Source organism: Lactuca serriola, chromosome 5, assembly GCF_051521515.1.
Source record: "Lactuca serriola cultivar US96UC23 chromosome 5, Lser_US96UC23_V15, whole genome shotgun sequence".
Lineage (NCBI taxonomy): Eukaryota > Viridiplantae > Streptophyta > Magnoliopsida > Asterales > Asteraceae > Lactuca > Lactuca serriola.
This window is the reverse complement of record NC_136412.1, coordinates 346226422-346239469: the sequence shown is the minus strand read 5'-3', so window position 1 is coordinate 346239469 and position 13048 is coordinate 346226422. Positions and strand designations below refer to the sequence as shown.

Genomic DNA, 13048 nt, shown 5'->3' with positions numbered 1-13048 from the left:
GTGAAGTTGGCCAGAGGGTCATGGGGAGCACCGAGGTGGTGCTCAAGACGACCGAGAGGATCCAACAAGTTCGAAGCAGGCTTCAGACAGCGCAGAGTCGGCAGAAAAGTTACGCCGACAAGCGTCGATCAAACCTGGAATTCCAGGTCGGGGATATGGTTCTCCTGAAAGTGTCGCCTTGGAAAGGCGTCATTCGATTCAGGAAGAGGGGCAAGTTGGGCCCGAGATACATTGGTCCGTTCAGGGTGGTCAGGGTGGCATATATGTTGGATCTGCCAATCGAGCTCAGTCAGATCCACAGCACCTTCCATGTCTCCCAGCTGCAGAAGTGCCTCGTGGATGATTCAACGGTGATGCCGTTAGAGGATATACAGGTTGATGACAGCCTGAATTACATTGAGTGCCCCGTCGCAATCCTCGACCGAAAGTCGAAGGATCTAAGGAACAAGAGGGTGGAATTAGTGAATGTGCAATGGCAGCACCGCAAGGGTTCGGAATGGACTTGGGAGTCGGTGGAAGAAATGATGGAGCATTACCCCGAGCTGTTTCAGGATCGAGCGGCAGAATTCGAGGACGAAGTCTAAAATAAGTGGGGGAGATTTGTAGCACCTGGTTCCTGGTACGTAAAATTTATCTTAGTGTTTTTCATTTTTAGCCTTGGACTCGGCGAGTTGTAGGTCCGACTCGCCGAGTAGAGACGGGATCCGGAACACGTTTAAGTTGGCGACTCGGTGAGTTCCCGCTGTCTGATGGAACTCTAAATTTCAAGGGTCTGCACCCTAGGGTTTTGTGGGAATTTTAGCCAGAGGATTTCCGGAGCGGCAGCAGCAGTAGACAGTCAGTTCCCACGCAGATCAACCGCTACTTTGAGGTGAGTTACCTTACAGTAGCGGTGGGTCTACGGCCACAATGCCGGCCCACCAGTAGGAGTTGTATGATAGATGATGGTCTCTGTGATATTCATCTAGGGTTGCTACTACGTGTGTTATGTTTATGTGTTAGTATGATATAATGCTATGTGATATGTGTTATGTGGTAGCAGTAGGGGTGAAATAGTCCCCAATATCCGGTCGTAAGGACCGAAGGGGTAGGTCGGGTACCCAGATATGCCTGGTAGTATTCGGTCGTAAGGACCGAAGGGGTAGGCCGGGCACCCAGATATGCCTGACAGTATCCGGTCGTAAGGACCGAAGGGGTAGGCCGGGCACCCAGATATGCCTGACAGTATATGTATGTTATGTGATTATATGGTATGTGGTACAGTGGGGGAACTCACTAAGTTTCGTGCTTATAGTTTTCAGTTTTGGTTTCAGGTACCTCTTCTTCGAAGGGGAAGGAGCCGGCGCGGTAGCGGTACATCACACACATGCTTTGTATTCCGCATTATGAGATCTTCCTGGGGATTTGTACTCTGACACTTTATGTTTTATAAAAATGTTTTCCAGACATGCAATATCTTTGTGAAATGATATGATCGTTGAACATTTTATTCCTAATGTTTTGCTAAATACATGTTTTAAAAATGAAATTTGTGGCTCGTATTTTGGGATGTTACAAATTGGTATCAGAGCCCTGGTTTGAGGGATTCGGACACACCTTCTGGGGTGTTTGAACTCAAATTGAGGGATTAAGAGATTTTAGAAAGAGAAAATGTTTTCTAAAAGGCTAAGTAAAGGGTTGTAAGAAAGAACAAAGTGTGTGATGTGCGCGACCAGCCGAGCTCAAGTAAGTATTCCCCAAAGTACCCATACAAGCTTATGTTATGTTTATCAGTTTTAGTAGAACATCATGCTAGAATATGACTAAGGATCTAGGAGTGATGCCTTATGTGCCTGCCTTATGTACTTCAGTGTATGAAAATTGCATGCTATAATTGAGTAGACAACAGTAGGATAGCCTGTTAGGTTATGCCTGATAGTATGAGTTTAGCACTGTATGCTAGTTTAGTTTCTCTCTATAAGAATGGATTTGCGTGAGATTGTTCCCTTTTTGTCTGAATGTTGCTTGCTTTGTCTGAATGTTGCTTTCATAAAGTGTCGGTAACATTTGAAGGTTAATCTATTTTCTATTCGAGATAGTTATAAACTAGGGAGAATATACTTTACATATGACAAAGGAACAATCGAGTCTTGGTAGAAGACTACTTTTAAACAGTAGAGTCTTGGTAGAAGACTACTTTCAAAACAGTCGAGTCTTGGTAGAAGGCTGCTTTTAAAAGTTAGGACCATGATGCTAACTTTATGATTCCTTAATGTATACACTATAGGATACATATATGCTAAGTAGATTCTGACAGCTAATAGGATGTGTGTTCTTCACTGTACGTCCTGTTCCCGTTGGATGTGGGTTTACACCGAGGTCACCCAATCTATTATCTACCCGAACCTATATATATTTATGCTTAGTATACATTAAGTCATCATAAGGGTACCATTTATGGATAAGGTCATAGGACACAGGGACCAATGCACAATTTTTCTAGTACAAAACTTTCGTTTCAAAGTCAGTACTTTTGGTATACAAAACTAGCGATTCCCCATTTAAGGGCTTAATCCATTTTATTAAGCCAGTACAATTTTAAGGACTTTAAGTGTGACAACCCAAGTTGTCCCGTTACATTTCCCCATTACCGTTAACGGAATATTCCACTGTATAAAAGTTCTGTTAATTAGAGGGAGTTAGTTTAATAAACATTTCCATGTGATTACCTTTAACATGCCGTTAAGTCGTGATAAAAGGAAATAAAAACACATGACACACATTTCCATTAAGTTGGAAAATGTCAAGTTTTATTATTATGACCACTAAATCGGGTGCGACCAAAAGCCCCGTTTAACGGCAGGATCGGGTAAAATTCCACCGAGCCCCGACTGTGAAACCTATATAAGGTGAGTGGAGTCTATTGGAGACTTTTTACACTCTCTCTTTATACTCTCTCTCTAGGCTCGTTTTCGACTCAAAAATCGCGATTTCCGACTCCTAAACGTAAGACTATCAACCCTAACTTGTTCTATGTGTACCTTATTGTCATTATAGCCTAAAAATCACAAGATTGAGATATGAAAAAGGAGTTTACGGCCTAAGTGCCTACTTAGGTCGTAAACCCCCAAAAGATGGCCAAAACGACCCCCAAATGTCCTTAAAGGCTTGGAAATAAATTAAGGTATTAGCCTAGGAGTGTTTAAACACTAAAATGCATGGTTTTAGGACTCAAACAAGATTTTACGGCCCAAGCACAAGCTTAGGCCGTAAACTCCTCAAAATCATGTCAAAATGTCCCAAAAACACTCCCAAACTCATCCTAGGGCTTATTGCATAATTTAGGGACTTATCCTCTTGAGTTTAGACCCTTGAAACACTTCAAAATGATTTATTAAAAGGAGTTTACGGCCCAGACAAGGGTCAAGTCCGTAAACACCCTTAATCATGCCCAAAATAATTGTTTTGTCCCCCAAATGGCCTTATACACTTACCATAAAATACTAGGAGGGGATTTAAGGGCTTAAACTCAAGAAAATGAGGGATTTCTTGGAGTTTACGGCCCAAGCATTTATCTAGGCCGTAAACTCCCCAAAACCCCCTCAAATGTTGGTTTTAATCACCCAAAATAGCATCAAACTTCATAAGAAAATTCTAGAAAGGCATTAGGGACTTTAAACTCCACAAAACACTAAGGGTGAGAGTTTACGGCCGTAAACTCCCTTGGGAGAGTTCCTAGGCCGTAAAATCCAAGTTAGTGCCCTTAGAAGCCTCAAATCCACTCATGCCCTTTAGGAAAAATGCTTAGAATAATTCAATGAACAAGCTAGAAGCATCAAACACCCAAGAATAGGACCTTGGGAGTTTACGACCGTAAACTCCCTTAGGTTGGGCCGTAAACTCCTTGTTTGGTCCATGTTGATGCATTAAACCCATTTACACACTTGATATTTGAGTTTAGCAAAGTTCCACAACTGATAGGAGACCCTTAGCACCCTTAAACGCTACCCGGGACCCCAAACACTCAACCAAAAGTGTTTTCCGCTCCTTTGACTGTGTATAATTGTTTTATTAGTATATTATATGCTAATTGTATGTGAACATATGTTATCATATGTTAAAATAGGTCCTTGTGTGTGTTCAAGTCCTTGCGTGATCCCGAACGCCCAAACGACACCTTCGTCGGACCTACTTACACCAGGTGAGTTCATACCCCTGAATGAACCTTTTAAATGCTTTTAAATGTTTAATAGGGGGGGGGGGATTACAAGTTAAACATGCCAGTTATCATATCAATTACATGTGATTGATAACCCGCATGCACAAGATTCTACCTCTGTACACTGTTTTACCGAGTAGGACACTGTAAATGGCTTTCAAAAAGGGTTTTTAAACTGTTCAAGTTCTTACTTTTATGGCTTATCAAAGATTCATTTTCAAACCGATTTATAAAAGATTCCCAAAGATTTCTAAAGGTTTTCACACCTATTTTATCAAAGAAAACAAATGCGATTTTCCTGAGTAATAAAGTTTTCAAAGGTTTTCATGAATACTTTTAATTGTTAATTATTGCCGCTTCGCTTATACTTATTTTATACTCCTACTCTGTAATGCTTTCGCTTATACCTGATGACGCTTATACTTATTCACGCTCTTACTTAGCGATGCGATTCTTCTTCACTTATACTTGATAACGACTCTACTTCACTTATACTTGATACGCTTTTGCTTCACTTATTGTCGCCTCTACTTCATGATACGCTTATACTTGTTCGACACTTCTACTTCACTTGCGACCGCTTCTACTTCACTTAATAGACACTTATACTTCACAAGGATCACTTCTACTTGAAACGCACTCAGTCTTAGTTAGATGTATGTCTGTACTTATATGGGTATATATAAGTAATGATTGAAAGACTTAGGAAGGCTCGTCTGCCCTATTTCCTTTTCTTCGTTGAGATGTGGTCTGGTGGGATCGGGTAGCCGTCCGAAGGTCGTTTGGTTCATTAGTTATATACTATGTATATGAGTTTGGACATACAGGAAATTCTCTAGTCGAGTCAGTTAAGAGTCTCTACCTCTATTCTACACTTACTTAGAAACACACTACCCACTGTTTGGAAGTCTCTACCTCTAGTATATCACTTTCATTAGAAACCCACTATTTGGGATGCATCTTCAGGACACGGCCTTCTCCGTCGTCTAGTTGGTAACCAGAGTCTCCTGTAGGGAGAGCGGACATTGTGTGTATAGATCTATACGGGATTGACACCCCCGCACCCTGACTGCTAGCTACAGTCCACGGCTCACCAAGCCAAGGGGTGACAAATGTCACATTATATAGATGCTTGTAGGGCGTATGGAACTCTAGTCAGTATGGTTACGAGTATCCTGGGTTACCTTATAATTCATGGCTTTAAGGTAACGGTATTTCGTCAGCAATTTACATTGTATGCTGATGTCACTTTTCAGAGTCACACTGTTTTGACCCTGCTAGATGTATCTTTCATTTGATATTGTCTGGGGTCTATAGTCACTGTTTTGACCCTGCTAGACGTATCTTTCATTTGATACTGTCTGGGGTCTATAGTCTCTGTTTCGACCTTGCTAGCTGTATCTTTCATTTGATACTGTCTGGGGTCTATAGTCTTTGTTTTGACCTTGTGAGAGATACCTTTCATTTGGTATCGTCTTCGGTCTATATTCACTGTTTTAGACCTTACCAGATGTACCTTTCATTTGGTACCTTCTGGGGTCTATGTCTCCCCTTTGTTAGACTGAACCAGGTGTGTCGTCAGTTCGATACCCACCTGGAGTCTATGATTCTTTGCCTTAGTCAGCAGTCCTCACTACTGAGGCATATGTTATTCCCTGATGTCTCCTGCCTTCTTTAATAATCAAATTCAGTATTTTGATAACAATAGCAATTAAGGGAAAACTACCTCTTACCACAATGCACTGAAACAGTCTTGGTAGAAGGCTGCTTTATTTAAAGAAAATATAGGATTTTCTGGAAAGAACACTGAAGCACTGAAAACACTTAAACTACTACTTATTAAAGTTATTTGACTAAATGACACTAAATACTTATGAACTCACCAGCATTTGTAAAAAAATGCTGATACTCGCTTTTCAAATAACTTGTAATCTCAGGTCAGCAATTAGACAGGTACATCCCCGGAGCTGCTGATGAAGATGGCTTGAGTACCTTGCTGCACTTTATATATGTTGCTTGTATTACTTTGATACTATGTAACGTAACCACGTAAAATTATTACTATTAATGCAACGTTTTGTTGTACTTTGATTACTATATGCATGTGTTGTGATACTTGACATGACGTCATCCACCCCAGAACGTTTCCGCCGTTCCGGTTTTGGGGTATGACATTAAGTGAGTTAACTCTGCAACACCTTAGTTTATACACCATGTTATATATAAAACTAATATCCGACAGCTAATAGGATGTGTGCTCTTCGCTGTACGTCATGTTCCCGTTGGATGTGGGCTTACACCGAGGTCACCCAATCTACTATCTACCCGATATCAAATTATATATAGCAGTATAAACAAATCTATTATAAAAGTAATCACCATAGTCAATATTTTATTATAAGAAATATAGGTTTTCTTAAAAGGAAATCTCCATTAGATATAAAGGAACCATTACAGATAACTCCATGAGTAACAAGTGAATACACCAAGGTTATATATGACAACGATCTAACAGCCAATGGAATGTGTGTTATCCGCCTTACTTGCTGTTCCCCGTTGGGTTGTGAGTTTAGGGCAGATGCACACAATCGATTGTTTATTTACTCCAAGTATATATAACTTGTACCCACTTAGTATGCATAGAAAGGCTTGTAGTGTCATTTTACTTAACATCCATTAAAGTAGGAAATATAGGATTTTCTAGAGGAACAGGCGATCATTTCAAAACAGAACTTACAACTTACATCACATGTGCATATACATTTTCAACAACACTTTACAGTTTACTCACATCACTAAAATCTTATGAACTCACCAGTTTAATTGTTGATCAACTCTTTCAAATAACTTGTATTCTCAGGAGACTATTAGACAGGTGCTTGTGCTGGTACTTCAGAAAATGGAGCATAATAGCTTCAAGTCTTGTTTTGTTATTTGTTTATGACTTCTATGTTTTGTGAACACATACACTGTAAACACTTTCTTTCTAAATGAAATGGTTGTTCATTACTTGCTTACCATATACATATCTCGTGATACTTGACATGACGTCATCCACCCCCGAACGTTTCCACCGTTCTGGTTTTGGGGTGTGACAGGATGATAGTGGAACGACATTGGACCATGATCCTGCAACTCTGATGGGATGATGGTGAAACGTCGAAATGGTATTGGGTGGTGAGGCTATAGGTACGAAGGGATGACGATGATAACCTACGGACTCGATGTCGTGATGACGAAATAATATTGGACTGTGAGCCTACAAATCCAAAAGGATGGGGGCGTCACGATGAGATTGTACGCATGCAATTTATATGCAAATGATATGTGATGAAATATGTGGTGTATTGGGAAACTCATCAACCTTTGTGCTTACTCGTTGTTTTGTAAAATGTTTTTTCAGGTTGTGTAGGTGAGAAGAAAAGTGGGTGAGGGCACTAATGGTGAGGTGTGGTGGTATCAACGATGATTGGTGGGAACCAATTTCTAGTCGGGTGAGATTAAAGGAGTCGTCGAAAAATAAAGATGATGGAAGTGAGTAGTAAAGAGGGTGTGAGGTCTTTTAATTAAATTCGATAAGTTACTAAACCGTTCTTTTGGATTATAATCATTGAAATAGATTTCAATCGAGTAACTATTATTGAATTTTACGTGTCTTCAAATGTGACATTCAATATAACATAGTTTTTCATTTAGGTGTAACATGGTGTAATGGAAATACATAAAAAAGTTCAGTGGCCAATTTTATATATATATATATATATATATATATATATATATATATATATATATATATATATATATATATATATATATATATATGACAAAACTTCAAAAATGGTCCCTGTGGTTTTCGAAAATATCAAGTTTAATCCCTAAGTTCAAAAAAACCTCACGAATCGTCCCTATGGTTTCAAAACTTTTAACAAATGGTCATTTTCGTTAACTCCGTTAACTTTTGGCCGTTAAGTGAAGGGCATTTCAGTCATTCAACTACTACAGGGACCATTTATGAGGTTTTGCCTCATTTAAAAAAAAAAGAAATATATATATATATATATATATATATATATATATATATATATATACTTATTTAATATAAAGGGGCCCCACCCAACCAAGGGTTCTCTCTCTATCTCTCTCATCCTTGTCATAAGCATCAACTATATCCAACAAAGAAAACTCAGTCGCCATAACCTCGGGCGGAAGCGGCCGAATTTGATCGGCGGTGACGATCTCTCTCAAAGGAGCAAAACCGTCGTCGTTTAGAAGGGTTCTGAAATTCTACCCTCTTATTTGTTCGTAATTTCTACCCTGTCGCCTCTTTCATACGCCATTTTTGCTGATGGTGTTTTTTTTTCTGCAAATCGGAACAATACAGGTTTGTGTGAATTTGAGCTTGGATCTGAAATACACTAATTTACGAACTGCAAACACATATTTTGAGTAATTTTGGGGAAAATTCGATGATGAGTTATGTTGAATTGAATGGAGATTATAGCAAAATCAATCGTCAATTGCTTCCAAAAATCAAATAATAATGCTAGAAGAAAAATTAAAAGAGGATACAGAATCAGAATTACTCTTTGATGAATGTATGCGACCTTATTGAAAACCAAATTAGCCTGAGACGACATGATACTTTGATACAATGTGTTTTATCTGAAATTCTAGTTCGTGTTTAATAGGTTGAATCGAAGAGGACATGTTGCATGAATCCAGTGATGCTGTGGAATCCGTGAAATCGAGCGACAATATAGTTACAATTTTAGGATTGGTTGACTTTGTTATAGATGGTCAAAGAGTTTTCGGTCGCATAACGGAGTTCCGATGATGCAAAAGATAACGGCGAGCGGATGTTCAGTCACTGCTCAGATTGCTGCTTTTGTTGCAATCGACCCAACACACGCTTTTGAAGGCACGACATCTGCGTTTTCTGTATTTGGTTTGGTCGGCGACATCGGAATGGAATTGGCAAAAGGTTCGGCGTCACTGAGAGTGCCTCTGATTGATTCCCTCCATAGCCTCGATCAAGACACTGTTCTTGAAGAATTGTGATGTGTGTGTTTTTTTATACAGGAGAGAGAGAGAGAGGCCTTTTAATTAAATAATTATATTTTTTTTCTTGTTTTTTTTTAAATAGAGAAAACCTCATAAATGGTCCCTGTGTATTGAAATGACGAAAATGTCCATCACTTAACGGTAGAAAACTGACGGAGTTAGGCGGAAGGACCATTTGTTAAAAGTTTTGAAACCATAGGGACCATCTGTGAGGTTTTTTGAACTTAGGGACTAAACTTGATATTTTCGGAAACCACATGGACCATTTTTGAAGTTTTGTGTGTATTAACTTATAGCGCTGAGAGAAAACAGTTTTTGTAAAAATAGGGATGAGAATTTGGCCCGAAAACCCGAACCGAACCGAAAACCGAACCGGACCGAACCGAATTTGACCCGAATAAGCAATTCGATTCGGTTTTCGGGTATCTATATAAGGCTTATTCGATTTTCGGGTTATTCGGTCCGGGTTACCCGAATAAGGGCTTATTCGGTCCAAAAGGACCGAACCGAATATGAAAAGTCACATTTTTTTCCTAACATGACTGCCTATTCGATCTTCTTTTCTATCCATTGTTACCCAACAAAACCCACGTAATACACCAAAAAAATCAACACAATCGAATTCGATCATCCGTATTACACCAAATCGACGAGTCGACGACATTACTCTTTGATCGATTGAGGTTTTCTCATCCTTGCGACATTACTCTTTGATCAACAGTTGCGGCTACTGCCCTTGCGACTTACGATAACCTGGACTCATTGATCGATCATCACCGGTTCAAAGTTCAAACTTCAAAGTCCATTCACAATAAGAAAAAAAGTCGGCCCTTGCGTCTGGAAAAAAAAAATCGTCTCATCATCGTTGTTTTCTAGTTTCTACTATGATCAAACTCCATTCAAGTCATACAAAATACAATATTTATAATCACATTGTAAATGTTATTTGTAGATGTTATTCGGTTTATTCGGGTTATTTGGCTCCTTAATCATCTTCTACATGTTATTTGGGTTATTCGGGTCGGAACCGAACCGAACCGAACTGAATAATACCCGAACCGAACCGAACCCGTATTGCTTATTTGGTTCGGTTTTCGGTTCATACAATTACCCTTATTCGGTTTATTCGGGTTCGGGTCGGTTCGGTTCAGTTCGGTTCCGACCCGAATAACATCCCTATGTAAAAATGTTTGGATTAGAAATAAACAACAAACTATAAGCAGAGTGATGCTTATTAAAATTAATTTATTTAACTTATCCCCACCGTAATAAACTGATTTTTATTGTTTTATATTAAAACACTTAAACTTAGCTTATAACGGTGAAGATACTTTATTTTTTTTTCTTATCCAAACACCCTCTAAATGATGTAACAAAATACATAAATGAGGTAAAAAAATACATAAAATAAAGTTTAGTGGTTTAAAACAAATCTTGTGTTATTTGTTTTCATTTTATAGCATTAACCTTATTAAAAATAGTCAAATTTTTATTTAACGGCTAAATAGTCATTTTATATGTAGTACGAAACCAAAATGTCAATGAAACTCTTACAAAAAATTATTTTTTTAAGAATAAAATAAATTATCTTTAGATAGAAAGAAGGGAATACCACAAAGATTTTTTGCAGCTTAAATGATAATTTTAAATAAAAATTCAAAAGACAAAAATATCAATATAATATTAAATAAATACAATATTCAAAATTATTTCAACACTTTATAGACAATGGATGCAGTGGGTTCTTGCATAAAGCAGTCGACTGTGAAATTGCCGGTAGCCTTGTCCTGCTTTCTCTCCGAAATCTTTAGATCTACAAGCTTGATTTTCGATCATCATGAATCAGGTGGTGGTGATGCCATATCCAGGAAGAGGCCACATAAACCCTCTCTTGAACTTCTGTCACTTGCTATCTTCTCGATTGAACCAACCTAATCGCACCACCGTCTTCACCATCGTCGTCACAGAGGAGTGGCTGGGAATTATCCATCCAGACCGGAAGCAAGCTAACAATAACATTCTATTCGCTACTATCCCTAACGTCCTCCCTTCAGAGCTCAATCGTGGCTCCAACATGATCACCTTCCTCACTGCTGTTAGAACCAAAATGCAACCTCCTTTTGAGGAGGTGCTTGATCAGATGAAGCTTCCGGTGACACTCATCATTGCGGATGTGACTATGTTCTGGCCGTTTGAAGTCGCTAACAGGAGGAACATTCCGGTAGCAGCATATTGGCCGATGTCCGCCTCCATGTTTTCCCTGATGCACCATATCGATCTTCTTGAATCCCACAATCACCTTTACGTCGATGATTCAGGTGCGATTTCTCACTTCCAGTTCCATCTGAATTGCTAGTTGTTTCTATGTCTGAACTCAAATCATTTTCAAGTTTAGATGCTTTAGCTAAATTTCATGGAAATTAACAGAGATACTCATGTGAGAAATCAAATCTGAATGTACAGAGAGAGGACATGAACACATTGACTACATTCCCGGAATACCTTCATTGACGATAGCAGATATGCCGATGGTATTTCACGCCAAATACGGCGAAATGTTCAAGGGTTTGATCCCGAATCCTCTCGAGGTAACAAAAAAAGCAAATTACATCTTATTATCCACCATTTACGAGTTAGAATCCAAAGTCATCGATGCCCTGCGTTCCAAAATACAAATAGCCATCTACACATGTGGATTAAACATACCTTACTCCCAAATCGAACCCAATCTTGAATCATATGGCTATGGCCTCATAAACTGGTTAGACTCTAAGCCTCTAGGATCCGTCTTGTATGTTTCTTTTGGTAGTTATTTACCAGTGTCGAGTGCTGAAATGGATGAAATCGCAGCCGGTTTAGCACAAAGCGGTGTTTATTTTTTGTGGGTTGCAAGAGGAGAAACGTCGCGTTTGAAAGAAATGTGTGGTGAAAAGGGGATGATGGTGGATTGGTGTGACCAATTAAGGGTTTTGTTACATTCTTCGATTGGAGGGTTTTGGAGCCATTGTGGGTGGAACTCGGTGAAAGAGAGTATGTTTTCAGGTGTGCCGATGTTAACTTTTCCTATATTGCTTGATCAACCACTTAATGGTAAAGCCATTGTTGAAAATTGGAAGATTGGATGGAATATTAGGAAGGAAATGAGGGGTATTGAGAGAGATAAGATAACAGAAGTTGTGAGGAAGTTTATGGATTCGAAGAGTGTCGAGAGGTTAGGGATGATGGAGCGAGTGAAGAAAGTTCAAGAAATTTGTCAAGAAAGTGGATCAAGTGAGGAAGATCTCAAGGCGTTTGTTAACGACATGGTAACGAATAAAAAATCTCAATGTATTTGTTAACGACATTTATGCCAATATTTCTAAGGTTATTTATAATGACGAAGTATTCACTTTTTTTTGTACGAACAAGTGATCGAAAACGTGTATATTTCTTAAGTACGGCAAAATGGCTGAAATTGTCTCTCTATGAGATAAAATTAAATTATAGAACCCCTTCTAATAGTGAAATTATAGAAATGGTCCATATATAATTTAAAATTATAGTAATGTCCCCTGTTTAAGACAAAGGTATGGAATTGATTCATGCTTAATGGTGTTGAAATTATAGGATTAATAAATTTTTAAACATGACATGACATTATTTTTAAACAATAGCAAGGATAAATTGTAAAGCGATTTCGGTACTAGTTCCAAATTCGATATTTTCAGTTATACCGGCTTTCAAGAACCATCAACTTTATTTCCAGCTAATTTTGTGAATAATTGAGAATATTTTTCAAAATACAATGTT

The 13048-nt window shown here is 38.6% G+C and overlaps 1 protein-coding gene across 1 annotated transcript; it reads left to right on the top strand.

The window, feature by feature from the left end:
• Positions 1–10989: 10989 nt before the first annotated feature.
• On the top strand, positions 10990–12696 carry LOC145055475 (UDP-glycosyltransferase 87A1-like). Its single transcript, XM_079003814.1, has 2 exons — positions 10990–11577; positions 11723–12696. Exons 1-2 carry the CDS (start codon positions 11097–11099, stop codon positions 12595–12597), a joined length of 1356 nt encoding a protein of 451 aa, XP_078859940.1. The 5' UTR covers positions 10990–11096; the 3' UTR covers positions 12598–12696.
• The last annotated feature ends 352 nt before the right edge of the window (positions 12697–13048 follow it).